The 20,803-nt window shown below is 44.9% G+C and overlaps 1 protein-coding gene across 2 annotated transcripts in view; it reads left to right on the top strand.

Annotated features, from left to right (window-relative positions):
* Positions 1 to 20,613, top strand: part of CFAP100 (cilia and flagella associated protein 100) — a 34,712-nt gene extending 14,099 nt beyond the window's left edge. For both annotated transcript variants that reach the window (XM_083602771.1, XM_083602770.1), the window contains 13 exons: positions 787 to 893; positions 5,817 to 6,009; positions 7,070 to 7,137; positions 8,169 to 8,332; positions 9,793 to 9,873; positions 10,828 to 10,994; positions 12,223 to 12,403; positions 13,081 to 13,141; positions 14,931 to 15,082; positions 16,006 to 16,141; positions 16,366 to 16,568; positions 18,075 to 18,168; positions 20,285 to 20,613. In XM_083602771.1, coding sequence (XP_083458897.1) covers positions 787 to 893; positions 5,817 to 6,009; positions 7,070 to 7,137; positions 8,169 to 8,332; positions 9,793 to 9,873; positions 10,828 to 10,994; positions 12,223 to 12,403; positions 13,081 to 13,141; positions 14,931 to 15,082; positions 16,006 to 16,141; positions 16,366 to 16,568; positions 18,075 to 18,168; positions 20,285 to 20,398 — 1,721 coding nt within the window. In that variant the 3' untranslated portion in view covers positions 20,399 to 20,613. The remainder of the gene's footprint in view (positions 1 to 786; positions 894 to 5,816; positions 6,010 to 7,069; positions 7,138 to 8,168; positions 8,333 to 9,792; positions 9,874 to 10,827; positions 10,995 to 12,222; positions 12,404 to 13,080; positions 13,142 to 14,930; positions 15,083 to 16,005; positions 16,142 to 16,365; positions 16,569 to 18,074; positions 18,169 to 20,284) is intronic.
* Positions 20,614 to 20,803: the final 190 nt, after the last annotated feature.

Raw genomic sequence — 20,803 nt, 5'->3', positions numbered from 1 at the left:
CCTTGCAAGCCCCATTCAGCCCGCCGGCTCATGGGACCACAGAAGTGGAGCCGCAGCTTGTTCCCTCCCACAGCCTAGCCCCGGCTGCAAGGGAGGAGCAAAGGCGGCCTGGCCATATTGTGATCGATGGAAACCCATTCAAGGATCGATCTGTTGATCCCGATCGACGCCTTGGACATGTCTGCCCTAATTCATCGCCATCAGTATGTCTGATGTGGTCCCAAATTGCACCGGACTTGAGGACAGTCAGGATCAATCTCATTCTGGCCTGCAAAGAAAGCTTAGGCACCAACTTTGCAGCAAATATAAAGCAAAACAAGAACAATACTCAGTTGCCCTAAAAGGGATGATGGGAATTGTAGTTCCAAAACAGCTGGAGGGCCAAGTTTGGCCATGCCTGCAAAGAGCCATTAATAATTTTGCGTTTTTTGTGTTCTTTTTTTGTGTGTGTTTTTTTAAAAAGATTAATCTTCATCAGATGGGGAGAAACAAAACTTGTGAAGGGGGAGGAAATACTTTGTTTTTATATGCTACATGCATATAAAATACAAATATTAGAATGCTGTATGTGAGAGAAAGGGGAGGGAAGTCTCTTCTCAGGTGATATTCGTATATTTTTTTAAGTTGCCATTTTAAAATAAAATCTGTGTTGGGGTGCCATCCATCTGTGGTGGCTGTCCACACATGCAGATCACCAATTAGCATCGTGCAAACTTTTTTCCCCTGAAGGGCAGCTGTTCCCCCCACCCCACCCCCACCCCGCTTATAACTTCCTGTTTCTTGCAGCTTCTAGTCGTGCCACAGACTTTCAGTTAGACAAGAACCCGTTTAAAATCCCTTCAGATATCGATATCTTCTTGCTGCGAGACAGGCAGAAGGAAAAGGCAAGAGCGGTATGTACCAATCACACGAGGTTCCTGGAGGAAATCTTTCTTGACCACAAGCAGTGTAGCATTATTGTTATTGTTTATTACATTTCTGTCTTGCCCAGGGCAGCAAGGAACAAAACAATACATTTTTTAAAAATTAAAATACATTAATACAATTATAGATCATAGGGTCAGGAAACATGTTGCGGGAACAGTGTGTTCACATGCAGCGATTTTGCATATATCCAGGGAAATCTCTAAAATGTGGCTCTGAGCTCCTTGGAAATTGAGCTGGAAACAAATGTTATAAATAAAAAGTGCTCATAAAAATACAGAAAAGAGCAATCCAACTGATCAAATTCTTTTCTTTTTTTTAGGGCAGATAAAATAAAGTACCTCTCTGTGCAGTACGAAATTAGATTCTAGAATATGCTGCCCTAAAATGTAGCGATAGCCACTCATTTAAAGTACTTTTAAAAATGGCATTAGCTGAATTCATTGAGGATAAATCTCTCATCAATTAGCCATGAGAGCCAAGTAGAACCTCCATGTTCAAAAGCAGTATACCTCAGAATACCCAATATGTTGGGGAGAAACTATGGGAGAGGGCTGTTTCCGAATCTGGAAGTCAACAGCGCTGAGGTAGCCTGAAGTGCTGGTCTTGGGACTAGAAGCTCAGCGCTGAGTTCTGAGATCATCTTTGGGCTTGCTGGGTGACTTTAGGAGATGGACTATGGCTCTGTGTCTTGGATGCAAAAGATCTCAAGGTTCGACCCCCAGAATCTCCAGGTAGGACTAGAAAGACTCTGGCAATCTGCTGCCATTCAGTGCTGACAATATTCTGGCTCATTATAAGACAGCTTCCCACGTCGCTATGACTTTGCAAGTAGAACTATATCAGTGTCAAGGCACATGAGAATCCATATGAGCCATCACCTCTGGGACATCTTTCCCCCTTTACATTGTCACAATCAGCTCAGGCTTGAGTCCACAACCAATTTATGCTGTTCTGGACATTCCTTTTCCCCCATAAATAGTTTTAAATTTAATTTTAGAAGTATAAAATTATAACAATATCAAATACATACTCAGATTTAGAGATTTCTATGAATCTCTGGACTTCCCACCATCCCCTCCATGCGTTTTATTGTCATCATTTACAACTGCGTATTATTTCATCATCCATATTTTGTTGTTGTTGTTTAGTCGTTTAGTTGTGTCCGACTCTTCGTGACCCCATGGACCAGCGCACGCCAGGCACTTCTGTCCTCCACTGCCTCCCGCAGTTTGATCAAACTCATGCTGGTAGCTTCAAGAACACCATCCAACCATCTCGTCCTCTGTCGTCCCCTTCTCCTTGTGCCCTCCATCTTTCCCAACATCAGGGTCTTTTCCAGGGAGTCTTCTCTTCTCATGAGGTGGCCAAAGTATTGGAGCCTCAGCTTCACGATCTGTTCTTCCAGTGAGCACGCAGGGCTGATTTCCTTAAGAATGGATACGTTTGATCTTCTTGCAGTCCATGGGACTCTCAAGAGTCTCCTCCAGCACCATAATTCAAAAGCATCAGTTCTTCGGCAATCAGCCTTCTTTATGGTCCAGCTCTCACTTCCATACATCACTACTGGGAAAACCATAGCTTTAACTATACGGACCTTTGCTGGCAAGGTGATGTCTCTACTTTTGAAGATGCTGTCTAGGTTTGTCATTGCTTTTCTCCCAAGAAGCAGGCGTCTTTTAATTTCGTGACTGCTGTCACCATCTGCAGTGATCATGGAGCCCAAGAAAGTAAAATCTCTCACTGCCTCCATTTCTTCCCCTTCTATTTGCCAGGAGGTGATGGGACCAGTGGCCATGATCTTCGTTTTTTTGATGTTGAGCTTCAGACCATATTTTGCGCTCTCCTCTTTCACCCTCAATAAAAGGTTCTTTAATTCCTCTTCACTTTCTGCCATCAAGGTTGTGTCATCTGCATATCTGAGGTTGTTGATATTTCTTCCGGCAATCTTAATTCCGGCTTCGGATTCATCCAGCCCAGCCTTTCGCATGATGAATTCTGCATATAAGTTAAATAAGCAGGGAGACATTATACAGCCTTGTCGTACTCCTTTTCCAATTTTGAACCAATCAGTTGTTCCATATCCAGTTCTAACTGTAGCTTCTTGTCCCACATAGAGATTTCTCAGGAGACAGATGAGGTGATCAGGCACTCCCATTTCTTAAGAACTTGCCATAGTTTGCTGTGGTCGACACAGTCAAAGGCTTTTGCATAGTCAATGAAGCAGAAGTAGATGTCTTTCTGGAACTCTCTAGCTTTCTCCATAATCCAGCGCATGTTTGCAATTTGGTCTCTGGTTCCTCTGCCTCTTCTAAATCCAGCTTGCACTTCTGGGAGTTCTCGGTCCACATACTGCTTGACCCTTCCTTGTAGAATTTTAAGTATAACCTTACTAGCATGAGAAATAAGTGCAATTGTGCGGTAGTTGGAGCATTCTTTGGCACTGCCCTTCTTTGGGATTGGGATGTAGACTGATCTTCTCCAATCCTCTGGCCACTGCTGAGTTTTCCAAACTTGCTGGCATATTGAGTGTAGCACCTTAACAGCATCATCTTTTAAAATTTTAAATAGTTCAGCTGGAATATCATCACTTCCACTGGCCTTGTTATTTGCAGTGCTTTCTAAGGCCCATTTGACTTCACTCTCCAGGATGTCTGGCTCAAGGTCAGCAATCACACTACCTGGGGTGTACGAGACATCCATATCTTTCTGGTATAATTCCTCTGTGTATTCTTGCCACCTCTTCTTGATGTCTTCTGCTTCTGTTAGGTCCTTACCACTTTTGTCCTTTATTATGGTAATCTTTGTACGAAATGTTCCTTTCATATTTCCGATTTTCTTGAACAGATCTCTGGTTCTTCCCATTCTGTTGTTTTCCTCTATTTCTTTGCATTGCTCGTTTAAGAAGGCCTTCTTGTCTCTCCTTGCTATTCTTTGGAAATCTGCATTCAATTTCCTGTATCTTTCACTATCTCCCTTGCATTTTGCTTGCCTTCTCTCCCCCGCTATTTGTAAGGCCTCGTTGGACAGCCACTTTGCTTTCTTGCATTTCTTTTTCATTGGGATGGTTTTAGTTGCTGCCTCCTGTATAATGTTGCGAGCCTCCACCCATAGTTCTTCAGGCACTCTGTCCAGCAAATCTAAATCCTTAAACCTGTTCCTCACTTCCACTGTGTATTCATAAGGGATTTGGTTTAGATTGTATCTTACCGGCCCAGTGGTTTTTCCTACTTTCTTCAGTTTAAGCTTGAATTTTTCTATAAGAAGCTGATGATCTGAGCCACAGTCAGCTCCAGGTCTTGTTTTTGCTGACTGTATAGAGCTTCTCCATCTTTGGCTGCAGAGAATATAATCAATCTGATTTCGATGTTGCCCATCTGGTGATGTCCATGTGTAGAGTCGTCTCTTGTGTTGTTGGAAAAGCGTGTTTGTGATGACCAGCTTGTTCTCTTGACAGAACTCTATTAGCCTTTGCCCTGCTTCGTTTTGATCTCCAAGGCCAAACTTGCCAGTTGTTCCTTTTATCTCTTTATTCCCTACTTTAGCATTCCAATCCCCTATAATGAGAAGAACATCCTTCTTTGGTGTCACTTCAATAAGGTCTTGTAAGTCTTCATAGAATTGGTCAATTTCAGTTTCTTCAGCACCAGTAGTTGGTGCATAAACTTGGATTACTGTGATGTTAAAAGGTCTGCCTTGGATTCGTATCGAGATCATTCTATCATTTTTGAGATTGCATCCCAGTCTAGCTTTCGCCACTCTTTTGTTGACTATGAGGGCCACTCCATTTCTTTTACGGGTTTCTTGCCCACAGTAGTAGATATGATAGTCATCCGAACTGAATTCGCCCATTTCCATCCATTTCAGTTCACTGATTCCCAGGATGTCAATATTTATTCTTGCCATCTCATTTTTGACCACATCCAACTTACCCAGATTCATGGTTCTTACATTCCAGGTTCCTATGCAATATTTTTCTTTACAGCATTGGACTTTCCTTTCGCTTCCATGCATATCCGCAACTGAGCGTCCTTTCGGCTTTGGCCCAGCCGCTTCATCAGCTCTGGATCTACTTGTACTTGTCCTCCGCTCTTCCCCAGTAGCATGTTGGACGCCTTCCGACCTGAGGGGCTCATCTTCCAGCATCATAACTTTTATATGCCTGTTGTCTTTGTCCATGGAGTTTACTTGGCAGGGATACTGGAGTGGCTTGTGGGTTCCTCCTCCAGGTGGATCACGTTTGGTCAAAACTCTCCACTATGACCTGTTCATCTTGGGTGCCCTGCTCGGCATAGTTCATAGCTTCTCTGAGTTAATCAAGCCCCTTCGCCACGGCAAGGCAGTGATCCATGAAGGGGCATCCATATTTTAGGTCTATCCATATTATCCAAAGTCTTTGGTACATTACAAGTGGTGTTAAAATCCTGCTAGTTTTGATTTGTTTACAGTGGTCTCTTAGATAAATTATAAATCTTTCCCGTTCTTTCTTGAAACTTTTGTCTTCTTGGTTCCTGAACTTTCCAGTCAGTATTGCCATTTTGTCAAACTCCAACAGCTTAATTTGCCATTGTTCTTCTTCTTTCCATCTCTGGGCTAACAGCATCCGTTAGGCGGTCATTGCATACATAATGTCTTTTCTGTTCCTTTGGAATCTTGGTATCTACAATTCCTAATAAAATTTGCTGTCTGGACATTCCTAACCAAAATAGGTGTTGGCTGTTAGAGGTTGGGCAGTCAGATCTGATTTTTGCAGAAGTTCCATTCATACCTGTCCCCCTGGTTGGTCACCATTGGCCACCACCATCCATTCAATATATATATATATTTGAAGCAATCTTGGAGGTTACTGAAAACTGGATGGAGCAATAAGCCTACCCTCTTTTTACCCTTAGGAGCGAGAGCGAAGGAAGACTTTGAAGGTTCACGAGAAGATGACCTGCTCCACCCTGCAAGGTGCCAAACAATCTGGCTTCAAGAAAGAAATCCAAATGGAAGAGGAAGCGGAAGACAAAGAGTTGGCTGCAGAAGCAGAGCGCCTCAAAGCTCTCCGAGAAAGTATCTCTTGGAAGATAGCAGTCACTAAAGGTAGGGATCTTTACAGAAAGCATCCAGATCAGGACACAGCCAAGAGACTGACGGCAGTTTGAGTGACAGAACACCCACTGCTTCAGCCTCCAGGCTCAGTTGCTGCCACATCTCCAGTAACAAAAGACCTCAGTCAAAAACAACCCATGATGTGCAATTGCGTACATGTTTTTCCAGTATGTTTCATTTTTCAAACCGAAAGCAGCCATAGGATGTTGCAGTCTTTAGTAAAGGAGTGCCCCAGGGTTTGGGCATGCATACACACATGTGCTTGACCCTTTCCCTTCCAGCTTTTTTTTCCATTCAGAATTGTGGGCACCTGCTTCCACAGAGAGAAAAGCAACAGTGGGTTAGGGGGCAGACGCTCTATGGGGGAAATATCCGTGAAGCTCAGGGGTGAGGAGCCTTTGTTTTAATTCCGAGGGCCACATTCCTTTCTGGGCAACCTTTGGGGGGCCGCATGAGGGTGGGCAGGGCTAGATGTCAAAGCAGGCAGAATGCTGAATGTATGTTTAATCCAGGCATCCCCAACCTGTGGCCCTCCAGATGTTTTGGCCTACAGCTCCCGTGATCCCTAGCTAACAGGACCAGTGGTCAGGGATGATAGGAATTGTAGTCCAAAACATCTGGAGGGCCCAAAGTTGGGGGTGCCTGGTTTAATGTTTACACAGCAAGCTGATTTAAACGGGTACTTACCCACAACCCTCTCTGTCCTCCATCCAGAAAAGAAAGAAGCAGGTTCAGAGTTCAAGGGCATATTCCCAACTAGGCAAAAATGCTCACGGAGGTTGTGAAGCTGCGCCAGTGAGGGGTGTAGCCTTGGAAAAGCATCAAAGGCCAAATCTAGAGGCCAGGGCCTGAGTTCCTCCACCCCTGATGTAGCTGGTTGTAGACTCTTAGTTGCAAGTGCATCTCAACTTCTTGGGGAATTGATACTGATTCTTGAAACTCTCTGAACACAGCTTTTTTGCACATGGTCTGCCTTTGCTTCGCAGCTGCTTGTTCTGTCTCTACTTTGCACAATTGTCTCTCTCCCTCCTGCCTTTCTTTCTTTTTCTAGACCAGGTCGTCGAAAGAGAGACCATGCACGACTACATCAATCAGAAACGGCAGATGTTTTTGCTGCAGGTATATGGCTTCAGTTTAGGTGGAATTTGATTCTGAGCCAGTGGAGGGCAGCAGTCGAAGCAAAGGGCTTGGCTCGGGACAGCTGGCTTCAGGTCCCTGCTCAGTCATGGCGCTCAGTGAGTGGACCTGGGCATGCCACTGTTTCCAACTTTAGAATGTTGTGAAGGTATAATGGAGGGAGACTACATACATCTTTAGAGGAGGAACAGCTGGTTACAGTTGTGATCATACATGTTCTTACTAGCTTTCTTCCTGCAGGGAGACTTTCATGTGAGAATAGAGTTAGATATAGTGGCTACTTCTGGCATCTTATAGTAGTACGATCCTGAAAGGACTCTACCGTGTGCTTATTTAATTAGCTAGGGTTGCCATGCATCCGGAATTTCCCGGACATATCCAGAATACTGCAGTTGGAAGTAGTATCTGGATGGAAATCGCAAAACAAAAAAATGTCTGGGGAAATCCTGACATATGACAACCACTGTTGGAGGAATAGGGGTGCGGGGGGATACGCCCGCTCTGGATGCCATCCCAGGGGGGTGACATTTGATTTATTTTGCATGTATATGCCGCCTTTATCTTCCAAGAATTTCAAGGCGGTGTATATGGTTCTCCTCCTTCCCATTTCATTCTCACAACAACCCTGTGAGGTAGGTTAGGCTAAGAGATGGTGACTGACCCAAAGTCACCCAGTGAGCTTCATGCCTTAGTGGTGTTTTGAACCCTATCCTATTATCTGCTGTTCCCTATGACCTCTCCTTTGCAGGCCACAGGCAGAATTGATCCAGCTCTAGGAAGCAATTATTTTACCTTCAAGAAAATGTATTTGATTGGGACTCAGTAGACTTGGGTATAGACTTTGGACTCCCTACATGACTTTGGGGAGATAATGCAATCTTTTTGCATTGCATTTCTTTTCATACGCGACTTTAAAGGGTTGCTGAGCTGAGTCAAGAATCGTAACAAACACAATTCAGCAAGTATCCAGTGTGGGGCAGTAATTTTTCTCTTCTTTTTGGCCTAAATTCCAGTATGCTGTAACGGTAAAGAAAGATGAGATCCAGAAGCTGGAAAACTTGGCCATTGAAGAAGAAGCAAAGCTGGAAAGAGCCGAGGAAGACCTTGAGAAGGATGCCGCCATGTTTGATGAGTTCCTGAAGGAGAATGATAGGAATTCTGCACAAGCCTTGAAAATGTAATGCTGGAATTTGGACTCCATACTGTCACATTAGATTTTGTGTGTGTGTGTGTGTGTGTGTGTGTGTGTTTTCCAATATACCCACAGCGTTTCCCTCCCCAGAATAATATGAGAGAATGGTGGGAATCAAATTGGGATTTAGAAATTGAGGAAGACGCGTGGAATGAACTGTGGATCAAAGCCTCATATAAATCTATTCCAGCATTGACAAGAGAAAGAGCCCTCAAAATTGCACATGGCTGGTATTTAACACCTAGATGTCTAGCTTGTATAAAACCCAGCAGCTCTCCTTTGTGTTGGAGAAGGTGTCCCACTATTGGGACATACAGAAATATGTGGTGGGAGTGTTCAAAAATAGAAAAATTCTGGGAAAATGTCTTTGCAGAGATATCTTTGATTACATGGCAGACAGTTCCTATGTCTCCAGGACTGGCATTGCTTAATTTGTACAGTCAGGGCTAACCAAGAACTAGAAATAAATATCTTATAACCCATTTACTGACTGCGGGAAGAATGACCATAGCCAGAACATGGAAAACATTGCAATGTTGACCATGGATAAGTGGTATGATGCGGTCTGGCAGACAGCTTTGTTGGAAAATCTAACATGGAAACTGCAGGTAGAAAGAGGCTAAAAGAAAAACTCCTACACAGTAGGGGACAATTTTATTGAACACACAGGTAGTGAGGCAAATGGAGGGGTAGTGTTTGGGGTGGGTAACATAGTTTGGAATACTTGAAGTATACATTTTAACCTTTCAAATCGTTGCAGATATAATGTATTCCTTCCTTTCAATGAGATTGGAGCACATGGTGTGTTGTTTTGTGGTTTTTAAGATCACGAGAATGTTTGAAATATATGCTGTGGCAAATAAGCTATTTTTAAATGGAAACAAGAAACCGATAACCAGGGACTAAACTCCACATCAAGACTGAAGATGCCCGGAAAGGTGCATGTGGGTGGGATTTTAAAAGGCCCCACATATCTTGCCAATGACTGCACACTCAAAGGCAGCACAAGTTTATTATGGACTCAGTCCTGCTCCTGCCTACAAGTTTTTCCACAGGGTCCAGCATTCTCATCCAAATGCCACCCCATTCCCACCCTACCCCACAATTTAATCCAGATTTACGATGCCCATTTATCAGATTTCCTGTGGAAACTAAATCTGGATTAAATGGAGAATATGGGGTGGCATTCTGAAGATGCAACTGCAAACTTACATACATGAGGAGTGCTGAGTCCAGATAAGGCTGCCATGCAGAAGAGCCCTGTATGGACAAGGCTGAGCTGGGAGGTCACAGAGGCAAGGAAGCTGGAAGAAGCTTCTTTCTCTCTCTCTCTCTCTCTGAGCAGCTGCATCTGGCTTTTCAGGGAGAAGGACCTTTAGTCCCACGCTGCTTCATCCCCTGCTGCTGTTCTTCAGGTAACTGTTGTTTTGATGCCTCCTTCTTAGCGCCGAAAAGGAAACCAAAGCCAAGCTGGAAAAGATCCTTGAGATCCGAGAACTGACTGCGCAAATGATGAACATCCAAAGGTCAGAATTTTTTGGAAAATATTTGGAATTATTGTCAGTTATAGTAATTTTTTGTAATACCCCAGAGGCTATTTCTCCAATCCTGCAAAGAGATCTGCACTGGTTGCTGATTTGCTACCAGGCCAAAGTCTTACTATCACTATATGTACTTGGGGACCCTCTTACCTGTGCGATCACCTTGCCCTCTCAACCACTATAGTCTGTGGAACTGGTACCACATAATACCCATTCCACATCTGTGAGAAATCAACTTTTGACATGACACGAGGCAGAGAATGATTTGATTAATCTGAAAAACTTGATTTAGGGAGAGTTTTGTTCCCCCGCCTTTATACGCGGGAGGTCCAACTCTGGCTGTTCCACAGCTTTCCCTGTTGGGAAACAGCAGCAGTGTGGTGTAACAGTTTTCTTTTGAGGTAGAAAGTTTAGTAGTTGCTGGAATGAAGCAGACCCCTCTGTGGCTTTGCCTCTGCCAAGAGACAAAATACATGGGTTGAAATGGTCCAACCCTGGAAGCTTTTCCTCTGGGCAGCGGTGGAGTAAGCCGATTGGGTGCCTGGGGCGGGACACTTGCTCTGCGGCCAGGGGCGGGGCCAGCCACCCGTGGGGGCGGGGCCAGCTGGGGCAGGACACTCCACAGGGCCACCAAGGAGTCTGCCTGCCTCCTCCCACTCAGCCACCCTACACCTGAGGGGGAGGCAGCGGGTGGACCGTTGGGGCAGCGCGGATCCCTCAGGTGCCCAAGCCACCGCATCACTCCCAGGAGAGATGCGTGGCTCGGGCACGCTGCAGGCCCTGCGGTGAGTGCCTCCCACCATTTTGTCACCCCCCTCAGCGGTGACACCCGGGGCGACCCACCCCCCCTTCCTCCGCCCCTGCCTCTGGGCAGAGAAGACTGCAAATGACTCTGTTCACGGTGACTGGAACCTGATGGAACTTCTCCTCCTCCTCTAGCGAGATCGCCAGGTTTGAAGACACTATGCAGGAGTATGTAGTATTCAAGGACTTCCTTTTCCAGCTGTCCCCCAAAGAGTGGCGGGAGGAATATGAAAGAAAGCGAATGAAGGACAAAGAAAAAACGGTGAAAATTGTACCTGACAAAGATTTCGCACCTTCCAAAAGTAAGAGCTCCCAGCAAAGGACTGTCCATTGTTTGGGCACATGTGCACCTCCCATTTTATGGTTGTTTGTGACAGATTAGCATAAAGGAATTGGGGAATTAGGAAAATAATCAAGCCAAGGCTAGATACTTCTCTGCTTTTCTTTGAGGGGGTTCTTATTTTATGCTGGCAGTTTTAAATTGGTAACACTTCCTTTTCTAATTAAATACTAAATGCTGCATTTTAGCTGTCTGAAGGCCTTTTGTTAGAGCCCAATATTGTCAGGAGAAGCACCGCTGATTTCAATGGTGCTTTCCCCCAGCTTTTTCTGCAGAGAATTTCATAAATGATACATGGTTGATTAAGGACGTGGAAGCAGCTCTCCTGATCCCATGCTATCCACAAGACCACCCTTTGCTAGTCTGCTATCCTTATATGGTCAGATGATCCTAATAAATTTGGTATTATTTGGTACTCTTCTTGTGGGCGTGGCTGTGGGAGCTCTCTGGCTGAGCTCCTGTACTTCAACATTTACCACCACTGCACATAGCAGAACAAGGAGGATTTAACAGCAGACTGAAACCAGTAAAGGAGAGTTGATTTGCTGTCCAGGGGGAGGCAGTTTCACAGTCTGGGTGCCACAACTGGTGAGGCCCTGGCAGGGCTGGTGTGTACATTGAACAACAGGGACATGGGTGGTGCTGTGGTCTAAACCACTGAGCCTCTTGGGCTTGCCGATAGGAAGGTCAGCGGTTCGAATCCGCACGATAGGGTGAGCTCCCATTGCTTGGTCCCAGCTCCTGCCAATCTAGCAGTTCAGAAGTAAGCCAGTGCAAGTAGATAAATAGGTACCGCTGTGGCAGGAAGGTAAACAGCATTTCCGTGCGCTCCGGTTTCTGTCACGGTGTTCAGTTGCGCCAGAAGCGGTTTAGTCATGCTGGCCACATGACCCAGAAAGCTGTCTGTGGACAAATACCAGCTCCCTTGGCCTGAAGTGAGATGAGCGCTGCAACTCCATAGTCACCTTTGACTGGACTTAACCATCAAGGGGTCCTTTACTTTTACCTTTACCTACATAAAAGCTCTCTCATGACACACCATTAGGCTCACCTACCTGTCAGAAAGTCCTGTGAACTGTAGGGGTAAAATATGTATACACCTCTACTCAGAAGGAATCCCCATTGAGTTCAATTGCATGAAATGTATTTATCTGTATAACTTAAGGCGCATTTTCCCTTCTCCTGCTCAGGCCGGGATTGGCAGCAAAGGAGGAAAAGCCGAACACTGCCAAAGCATTCCAGTTTTGACCTGTCTGGAACAGATTTGAGCTCCTCCAGGACTCAAAGCCAAGTTTTTGCTAGAAGGGACTCTATTAGGCTCAGCCAGGTGTATTCAAGGCAGAACATCAGATCCCAGCTTGGCAAAAGATCGTAAGTGCAAAAGGGGAAGGAATTATAAAGGCAACATCATTGGTCCACATACAATCATGCCTGTGATTTTAAAAAGAAATTAAAAAATAAAGCTCAGTCTGGAGGCCCTGCCCAGAGGTGCCAGGTTGGCAACTCTTGGTGAAGTGATGAGGCTGGTAAAAAGTGGCACACTGGACAAAAGAGAACTTCTGTAGTGACAAAATAGCTAAGGGATCTAACCAATTTACTCTACAATCCTACACTCACTTACCTGTAAGTCTAATTGAACTTAATGAGACTTACTTTTGAGAAAGCTAGTATAGGCTTGCAGTTAATTGCGACACAGTAGAACCTCAACTTACGTTACCCTCGGGTAATGTAAACTTTGGGTTGCGAAAGCGGCAAACCCGGAAGTATTTTTATGGGTTTCACCTCTCGCGCATGCGCAGAAGCGCTCTGCCGCCGTGCATGCACAGAAGTGAGATGCAGCTGGACCTCTGGAACGGATCCTGCCCGCAACCGTAGGTACCACTGTATTTTGTTTTCATTGTGTGCTTTATTTTCCGCTGTTATCGCTTGCCACAAGCTCTTGAAAGGGGCAGGGCTAGAAACTGATTTCTATTGTATTTTTAAATCTCAAGTTATCCATTGTTATGGTCACGTTGTGCAAGCATCTAACTTAGAAATAACCTTTGCAGGAGCATTGCAGGAGACAGGGAAACTCCAGAGACTCCGTCTGATGATGATGACGACGACGAGGTTAGTAACCTTGAATCCAACATATTGAACGTATTCCTTTTGATTTACAAAATGGGGGTTTGCTGCTTGTGGTTTGTTTGGCTTACTCAGAAGTAAGTCTCATTAAGCTCAGTTAGACTTACTCACAGGTAAGTAAGTGAGCATAGGAATGTAGTGTAAATTAATTAGAGCCCTGAACTATTTTGTCCTTGAGCTAAATAAAGCCTAAGGAGACTAAATAAGGCATAATACTACAGTTTGTATTACTTGGTAAAGAGTTAAGCACAGTAAAGCATAAGGTTACCAAGCAAGACCCCTGTGGTTGCTAGGAGTCCCTTGGACAACAATGGACATGGCCTCTGACAGCCCAGGTGCAGCATCGCAGGTCTGAGTTTCAGGGTCTGAGCTTCTGGTTTGAAGCTTTTCCAGCTCTATGACATCCGAGGCTCCTTTCTTATACAGTGGTACCTCAGCTTACATACGCTTCAGGTTACAGACTCCGCTAACCCAGAAATAGTACCTCGAGTTAAGAACTTTGCTTCAGGATGAGAACAGAAATCGTGCTCCAGTGGTGCAACATTAGTGGGAGGCCCCATTAGCTAAAATGGTGCTTCAGGTTAAGAACAGTTTCAAGTTAAGAACGGACCTCCGGAATGAATTAAGTTCTTAACCCGAGGTACCACTGTACTGTATAGTGTTGCACTATGCTGGCGAGGCTAACTGGTGTCTTCATATCCACATGCATACCCTCCAACATTTTGTGGCAAAAATTCGGGGCATCTCCCCCCCATCCCCATATCCGTCATTTGCCCCTCCCTGCCACTGACCTCTTCCTTGCTCACTTGCTTTCCCCCTCCTTCCCTCTCCTCTCTTCCCTTTGCTGTCTTTGGCTTCCTGCTCATGAGATGCTGCGTGGCCTGGTGCAGCCTCCAGGAAGGTCACCCTACCCACCCCATACCATTTCAGGAGATGCAGCCCACACCACATTGAGAGACACAGCGCAGCCTGGAGTAGCCTCTGGAGAAATTGGAGCATCCCGGATTGGTATCATAAGCCGGGGCAGCTTCTGTTAATTCAGGATGTCCCAATTAAATCGGGACACTTGAGGGGTCTGCATGTGGGTTAGACACCACTGGCATTAACATTCCTAAACCAGCCTGATGACCCTGGCACCAAAGCAGCAGTGTGAGAAATGGACTCAGCCAGCTGGTCAGTTTCTCATTTTGATCCTCCCTTTTAGCCCGTCACTCGTTTCTGCTAATTAAATGCTGACTACAAAGAAACCATACTAACTCCTGCAAGGGTAGGTTACAATAGGAGAAGAGCAATGCAAGGCTAGGGCCCAGACCTGTTCTTAGGCATCAGAACGAAGCATGAGAGGGGCAACTGCAGGCATCAGTGTAACTCAGGGGTCAGCAAACATTTTCAGCAGAGGGCCGGTCCACTCTCCCTCAGACCTTGTGGGGGGCCGGACTATATTTTTGGGGGGAAATGAATGAATTCCTATGCCCCACAAATAACCCAGAGATGCATTTTAAATATTCTACTCATGTAAAAACACGCTGATTCCCGGACCGTCCGCGGGCCGGATTTAGAAGGTGAGTGGGCCAGATCCGACCCCTGGGCCTTTGTTTGCCTACCCCTGGTGTAACTCCTCAATATATCAAAGGCGTATTGGGATACACATTTTATTTGCAGCAAAGGAGAACATGCATGCTGTAGTTAACCATACACTAATCTCTCCTGCCGTGCATATTCTCCTGTGTGCATAACAGAAAGGACTCCTTGATGCTAACACTTTCCTTTGCAGGAGCCGGTGTTGTACTTCACAGATCCACACCAACTGCTGAATCTGTTCACTGAGTTGGAAGAACAAAACTTGTCCCTAATTCAGAATTCTCAGGAAACAGAGGAAACCCTTGATGAACTTCGGCATACCTTGGCTAATACGCGGAATAAAATGTAAGTGATAAAAGGACATTGCCCACAGTGAATTTGCACAATACATAGATGCTTTTGCATCGTGAGTGGTTTCCAATTTATATCATCAAAATCTATTCTGAGAAGCACAGACTGGAAAAAGAGACATTTCATAGGACATATGACCAGTTTCCCCATTAAACTTTGGAGAGGGGGTGTTTCTCTATGATAGAATCCACGCAACTTTCATTCATCCAGTGCTAGATTTATGTATAAGCTAAACAGTCTATAGCTTAGGACCCCTCTCTCTTGGGGGCCCCCCAAAAAATTAAAGGAAAAAAACCTGGATGTACATTTCCAAACTATAAGATAAAAAAAAATAAAAAATAAAACCTACATACAGCAACAGTGTTTTGTGTTGTGTAGGTTTCTGTGGTGTAAGTAATGGGCCCCGCCTGCTAGCCTGCTCCCTAAAATATCACTGGTTTGCTCATTTCTATATATAGGGTGCCGACATTCTGCATGGACTGGTTGCATGGCAACATGTGCAAATGGCTTTAGATACCTATTAGTTCCATAAATTACCATATAGGATATATTCAACAACAAAAAACAGCGACAATTTCTTGTTGACAAAGGACAGCTGGACATATAAAGGGCCCCATTACTTTCAGTAGCTTAGGGCCTCATCAAACCTAAATCTGGATCTGCATTCATCTCATGAGGACCTTGTATTAGGATTCCCATGCTTGCATAATAGAGACGTCATTTCCCCATGCCAAAAGAATCCAGAATTCAGCTTCCTAGCAAACAGGTTATTAGATGTTTGCTAGGAAGCTGAATGTAAGTGAAGTTTCATAGTTAACCTCCCTGCAGTTGTTGCACATGATTAGCACATGGTGTGAATATAAAACATATCAAAACTCCTTTATTTATTTATTTTAAAATGTTTTCTTCTGGACCAGGGACCGTGAAATAGAACAACTGAAGCAGCTTACAGTCACTCTTCAAGCCAACATTGTCAAAGAGGAGGAGACTGCAGCAGACCTCGAACTCAAATCCCGAGTCTTTTCCTTTGGAGAATACAAAGCTGACGTTCAGGTATGTATCTGAATGAAATCGATGACTAAACAACCTTGGCCAGGAGGAGAACAGATAACAGGTGCCTGGAGATTGTCACTGACGGGAGCTTGACACCTTTTTCTCTGGTGGAGGGTGGGGAATACCGTAATACTGGAAGTGTTACTCCGGAGGAATTGCTGTGGAAGGGATGTGGTAGTTCCAGTCCCAGGTTCGTGGAGGTTAACACTGACTCCTGCCCGCAGGACAAAATGCTGGTGAGCTTGCATCGAAAGGTGCTGGAAGTCTACCGGCGCTGCATTGGGGAAAATGAGGCAAACCTGGGAACTCTGCAGATGCTGACTGTGATTGAGCACCAGCTGGACGACTTACTGGAGTGCCTGGAGAGGATCCCTCCAGCCAAGATAGAACAAGCCGAGAAGGCCAAGGAGAAGGAGCGAAGGATGAGGTCTGACGGGGGCTGCCCACTTCTTTGGGGAAGGGGCAGAGGGCACATTTGGAGGTTGGGGGAGGAAGGTCCTGTGGGCACCAGTCACAAAATGGCTGCCAAGGCATAATACAAAACAGCTGGGGAAACAAACCCAGCAAGATGGGTGGGGTATAAATAATAAATTATTATTATTATTATTTAAAGAAGAGAGACAGCACCATCACTACCAAGGGGAAAAGGGCACCTCATCACCATGTTCACTCAAGAGAGAGAAGCTCTTTGTTCTTTATTCAGAACAGGAGCGTAGAGAATGGTGGTGGCTTCCAACGTATATAAAAACGTAACATGAAATATTAAAATGCTACCCTGCCTTCAGATGTCTTCTAAAGGTTTTTTACTCATCTCCTTGACATCTGATGGGAGGGCGTTCCACAGGGTGGGCGCCTCTACTGAGAAGGCCCTCTGCCTGGCTCCCTGTAGCTTTACTTCTCGCAATAAATATGGGCATGTTTAAGGAGGTGCATTCAATGTAGGAGAAACTGAGCCAATGCAAATAAGATCTGAGCAGGAAGAGCACACCTTCCGTCTTCTGCATTGTGGATTTACGAGGGCATGTTTCCTGGGTACTGTTCACGGATGCTATTGCAGGTACTAGTGAGCACCCTGGTACCTGCAGGCACCATACTGCCTTATTGTCTCCAGTCCAAGTGAGAACATATAGAAAACTTGACCTGTGATGGAACCTGTGCTGTCTCTGCAGAGGAGGCAAGGCCTGCCAGATACTGTTAGTTGCTTGTCAGTCCTACTGTTTAAACATACTTAAAACTAAACCAGTTGATTAATTGCACCGATTTATTAAAAAAAATGCAACTTGAGAAATAAAATTAAGGCACAGAGAAAAAGTTCACCCCATTTTTGAAGGCTGAACCACAGCTGCGCAGCTCAGAAACTTGTGGCAGATTCTGACTTAAAACTTAGAACTACCTCTGTTCCATTTACTTGGACAAGAGAATGTACCAGTGCCAAGTTTTCAGCTGGGATTCAAATCGCAGGTACATAGACAGTTGTTCGCTTTCTCCTTCTGGTAGCAGCTGTCTTCCTCTGATAGACAGGGGCTTTTGTCACAGAACCCCATAAAGAGCCAAGGGGCTGTGGCTCAGTGGGAGAGCATCTGCTTTGCATGCAGAAGGTCACAGTTTTGATGCCCAGTGCCTCCAGTTAGGGCTAGCAGAGAAGCCGTGTCTGAAATTCTAGGAGAGCTGCTGCTAGTCAGTGTAGACAGTACTAAGCCATATAGGCCAATGGTCTGACTCAGTAGAAGACAGCTTCTTCTGTTCCTAAGGGGCTGCCAGCAAAAAAAGGAAACAATTGGTCCTGTTTTTATGTGTACATGGAAGCACATGGCATGGAAACGCCCGAGTCCCAGTCCTTGTGCTAATTCAACTTAATAGAAATCTAATCAGATAAAGTTGGCTTACATGACGTGTACTTCTAGCCCTTAATCTGTTTCATTTATTTTGCCAGGATGAGAGAAGAAAAGATAAGGCAGCAGAGGCTATTACAGGAAGAGAGGCTGCAGCGTGCACTGGCAAGAGCACAAGCTGATGTTAAGAGAAAGGTAAGTCCAGCTATTCCAGACAACTGGTCCTTATGCACTTCCTTGATTTCAGAATTGCAGCCGACGCACAAACCTTTCTGCTCAGTCTCCTTCTGTAAGCCCAGTTCCACTAAGCGGTGGCTATAAAAAGGACAGGGCTTTTACTGAAACACTGCCTACATCTGCCCATTGCTCAGAAGAACAAGGGATGTTTGCCCAAAGAAACTTCTTGAGGGGCAGCTTCACTTGCTACAAGTGCACTTAAACTTACTAAGAGGTCGAGCACTCAGGATTCAACAAGTTTTCTTTAGGCTTGCTGAGAAAAGCGAGGGTTGTTGCACAGGGTAGTGGAACAGCCTGAGAAGGCCCTCGGACATCTCTGCTCTGGGCTATCCCACTTCACTTCAAGCTTGTAAAGTACAGATATTTCAGTTGCCCATGCCTGGGATGGACTCAAGCAGCAATGGTGGTGAGAGTAGGTGGAGTAGTAGGACAGTAGGTGGAGCCCGAGCCAAATGAGATTCCTGCATTGCAAGGGTTGGACTAGATGACCCTTGGGTCCCTGCCAACTCTACAATTATATGGCTGTGCTCTGCCTCCATATTCAGAGCTCCTGTAGTTGCGAAGATTACTAGATGAACAAAAGAAATCTGCTTGACTGGGTGTTATATATTTTACTTTGTAATGCAGAACAAGCTGTGCTGACCAGGCAAAGCTATTTTTTAGCAATTTGGGAACGAATAAGAACAAAAGGGGGGGTGAATTTCATAGAAATGTTCTGGGAACAGCTGATTGACTGATCTTAGTGTTTTTATAAGGTGACCAAATGTTTGTCCTCCCTCCAGTTGTTTTTTAAGCACCTGGTAGCAGACAGGTTATCTTCTCTTAGCACCTCAGCCATTTACTGAGGCCTATGCTGCAAAAATGTATGTGGGAACCTGCTGTGAACTTACAGCTTCTCTCTCCTGCCTGCTCCTTTATCAATTATTAATTCTTTAGAGACCTATCATCTTACACCATTACTGCTAAGCTTACACAGGAGCTTTTGGGGGTCTTTGTTGAAAACTCCAAGTATACAATGCTCACTGAATCACCGTGTGATGTGCTAGTTGAAAACCCTGTGCAGTTTTAAGAACAGTAGGATCCTTGAGGTTGAAAAAAGCAGGAGCTTATCACATCCACTTAGAGCAGTCTCACCTTTCACTTTCCATCTGCTGCTGTGGTTTGTAAGGTGCTTTCATGAAAAGCTGCCTCTTGAGCCAGAGTAATGAGAATGCAAAGTTGGACACAGATTCGGCAACCCCCCCTCCCCCAAATAAACCATGGCTGTAAGGTGGTATAGTGCCAAACCAGCTTGGGCATATGGCTGAATGGTGCCATTATGGCAGCAACAAATTCAAAGAACCCACTGTGGTGCTCTGAGTTCCCGAGTGTGCTTTCCGTTGTGGTTGTAGCACAAGGACAATTTTGTCAACTTTCTGTTGCAAGAGTTGCTACCTCAAAGATAACTTCCGATAGCACTGTTAGTGCCAGACCTCCTCCTCCTCCCTTTTGCATGCCTCCTAAATCAGGTGCACTCAAGAATAGCAGCACCACCTTAATTTGCAGCAAAGTGCTAACAGGATAATGAACCATCTACAGAGGGTTATTGGGTAGTTAGGAGGCAGTTGCACCACATACTGTGGGAGAGGGGAACATAGAATTAAGACAATGCAGCATCCTGCAGATGTTGCTGGTCTCCAACTCACATCATCCCTGCCCGTTCATCATACTAGCTAGAGCGGGTAGGAGTTGGGAGTCCACCAACATTTTCAGGGCCACAGGTTAGCCACCCCAAGGATAAAGTGCAGCTGTGCATCCTTTCTACAACTGCCACATGTGTTAGCCCTTTTGTTTCTGCTCTTTCAGAGAACCATAGGAAGAAACCACACTGGTGGTGGTTCATCTTTTTCTTCTGCAAAAAAAAGCAAATACTGCAGTTGGCTCTGCTTTTGCAGATGTACTTTTTAAATGGTTTTTTTTTTAAAGTACACATAGAACTTATGGTTTCGGTATAGTTTTAAATATCGCCATTTGCACACCACACATGAAAATTACTAAGGGTTCTTCTGATGCCTGTCTTTAATGTGTCTTTTAGTCTGGCAGAAGGTTGGTATTCCGGTCTGAGCCTCCTGCCTACAAAGAGAAGGAAGATGAGGATCAAGGACTCATAGACAAGGAAAAGGAAGAGCTACTCTACTACTTTACTTAACAGCCCTGAAACTGTAAGAAATGGTGGAGAAATGTTTTGGTAGTTAGTACACTTTATCAATAATTTCTTCACTACTTTCATCCCATTTCCTCATTTTGGTTACATGTACAGCCCCCAGTAATCCAGGACAGACTACAAGTCAGCTTGTACACTGCGTTTAGTTGGACAATTCAGTTTTGCCTTTTTGTAAATAAAACTGTTTTTTTTAAATCTAACAGGCCACCATGGTTAGCAAGACCAAGCAGTCCAATGCTTTGATTTCAGTCTTGAGTCCTGGAGATACAAAAATGAAAGGATTTCTGCTATTCAGAGATTTCAAGGCTCCAAAATTAGAAAGGTGTTTACAACTTTGCTTCTCTTGCGGTTAAGCAGCATCCTGAATGGAAACAACAAAAAACAACTGAA

The sequence above is a fragment of the Podarcis filfolensis genome (genome assembly GCF_964270895.1).
Source record: "Podarcis filfolensis genome assembly, chromosome: 2".
NCBI lineage: Eukaryota > Metazoa > Chordata > Lepidosauria > Squamata > Lacertidae > Podarcis > Podarcis filfolensis.
This window is presented reverse-complemented; position numbering and strand designations above follow the sequence as displayed.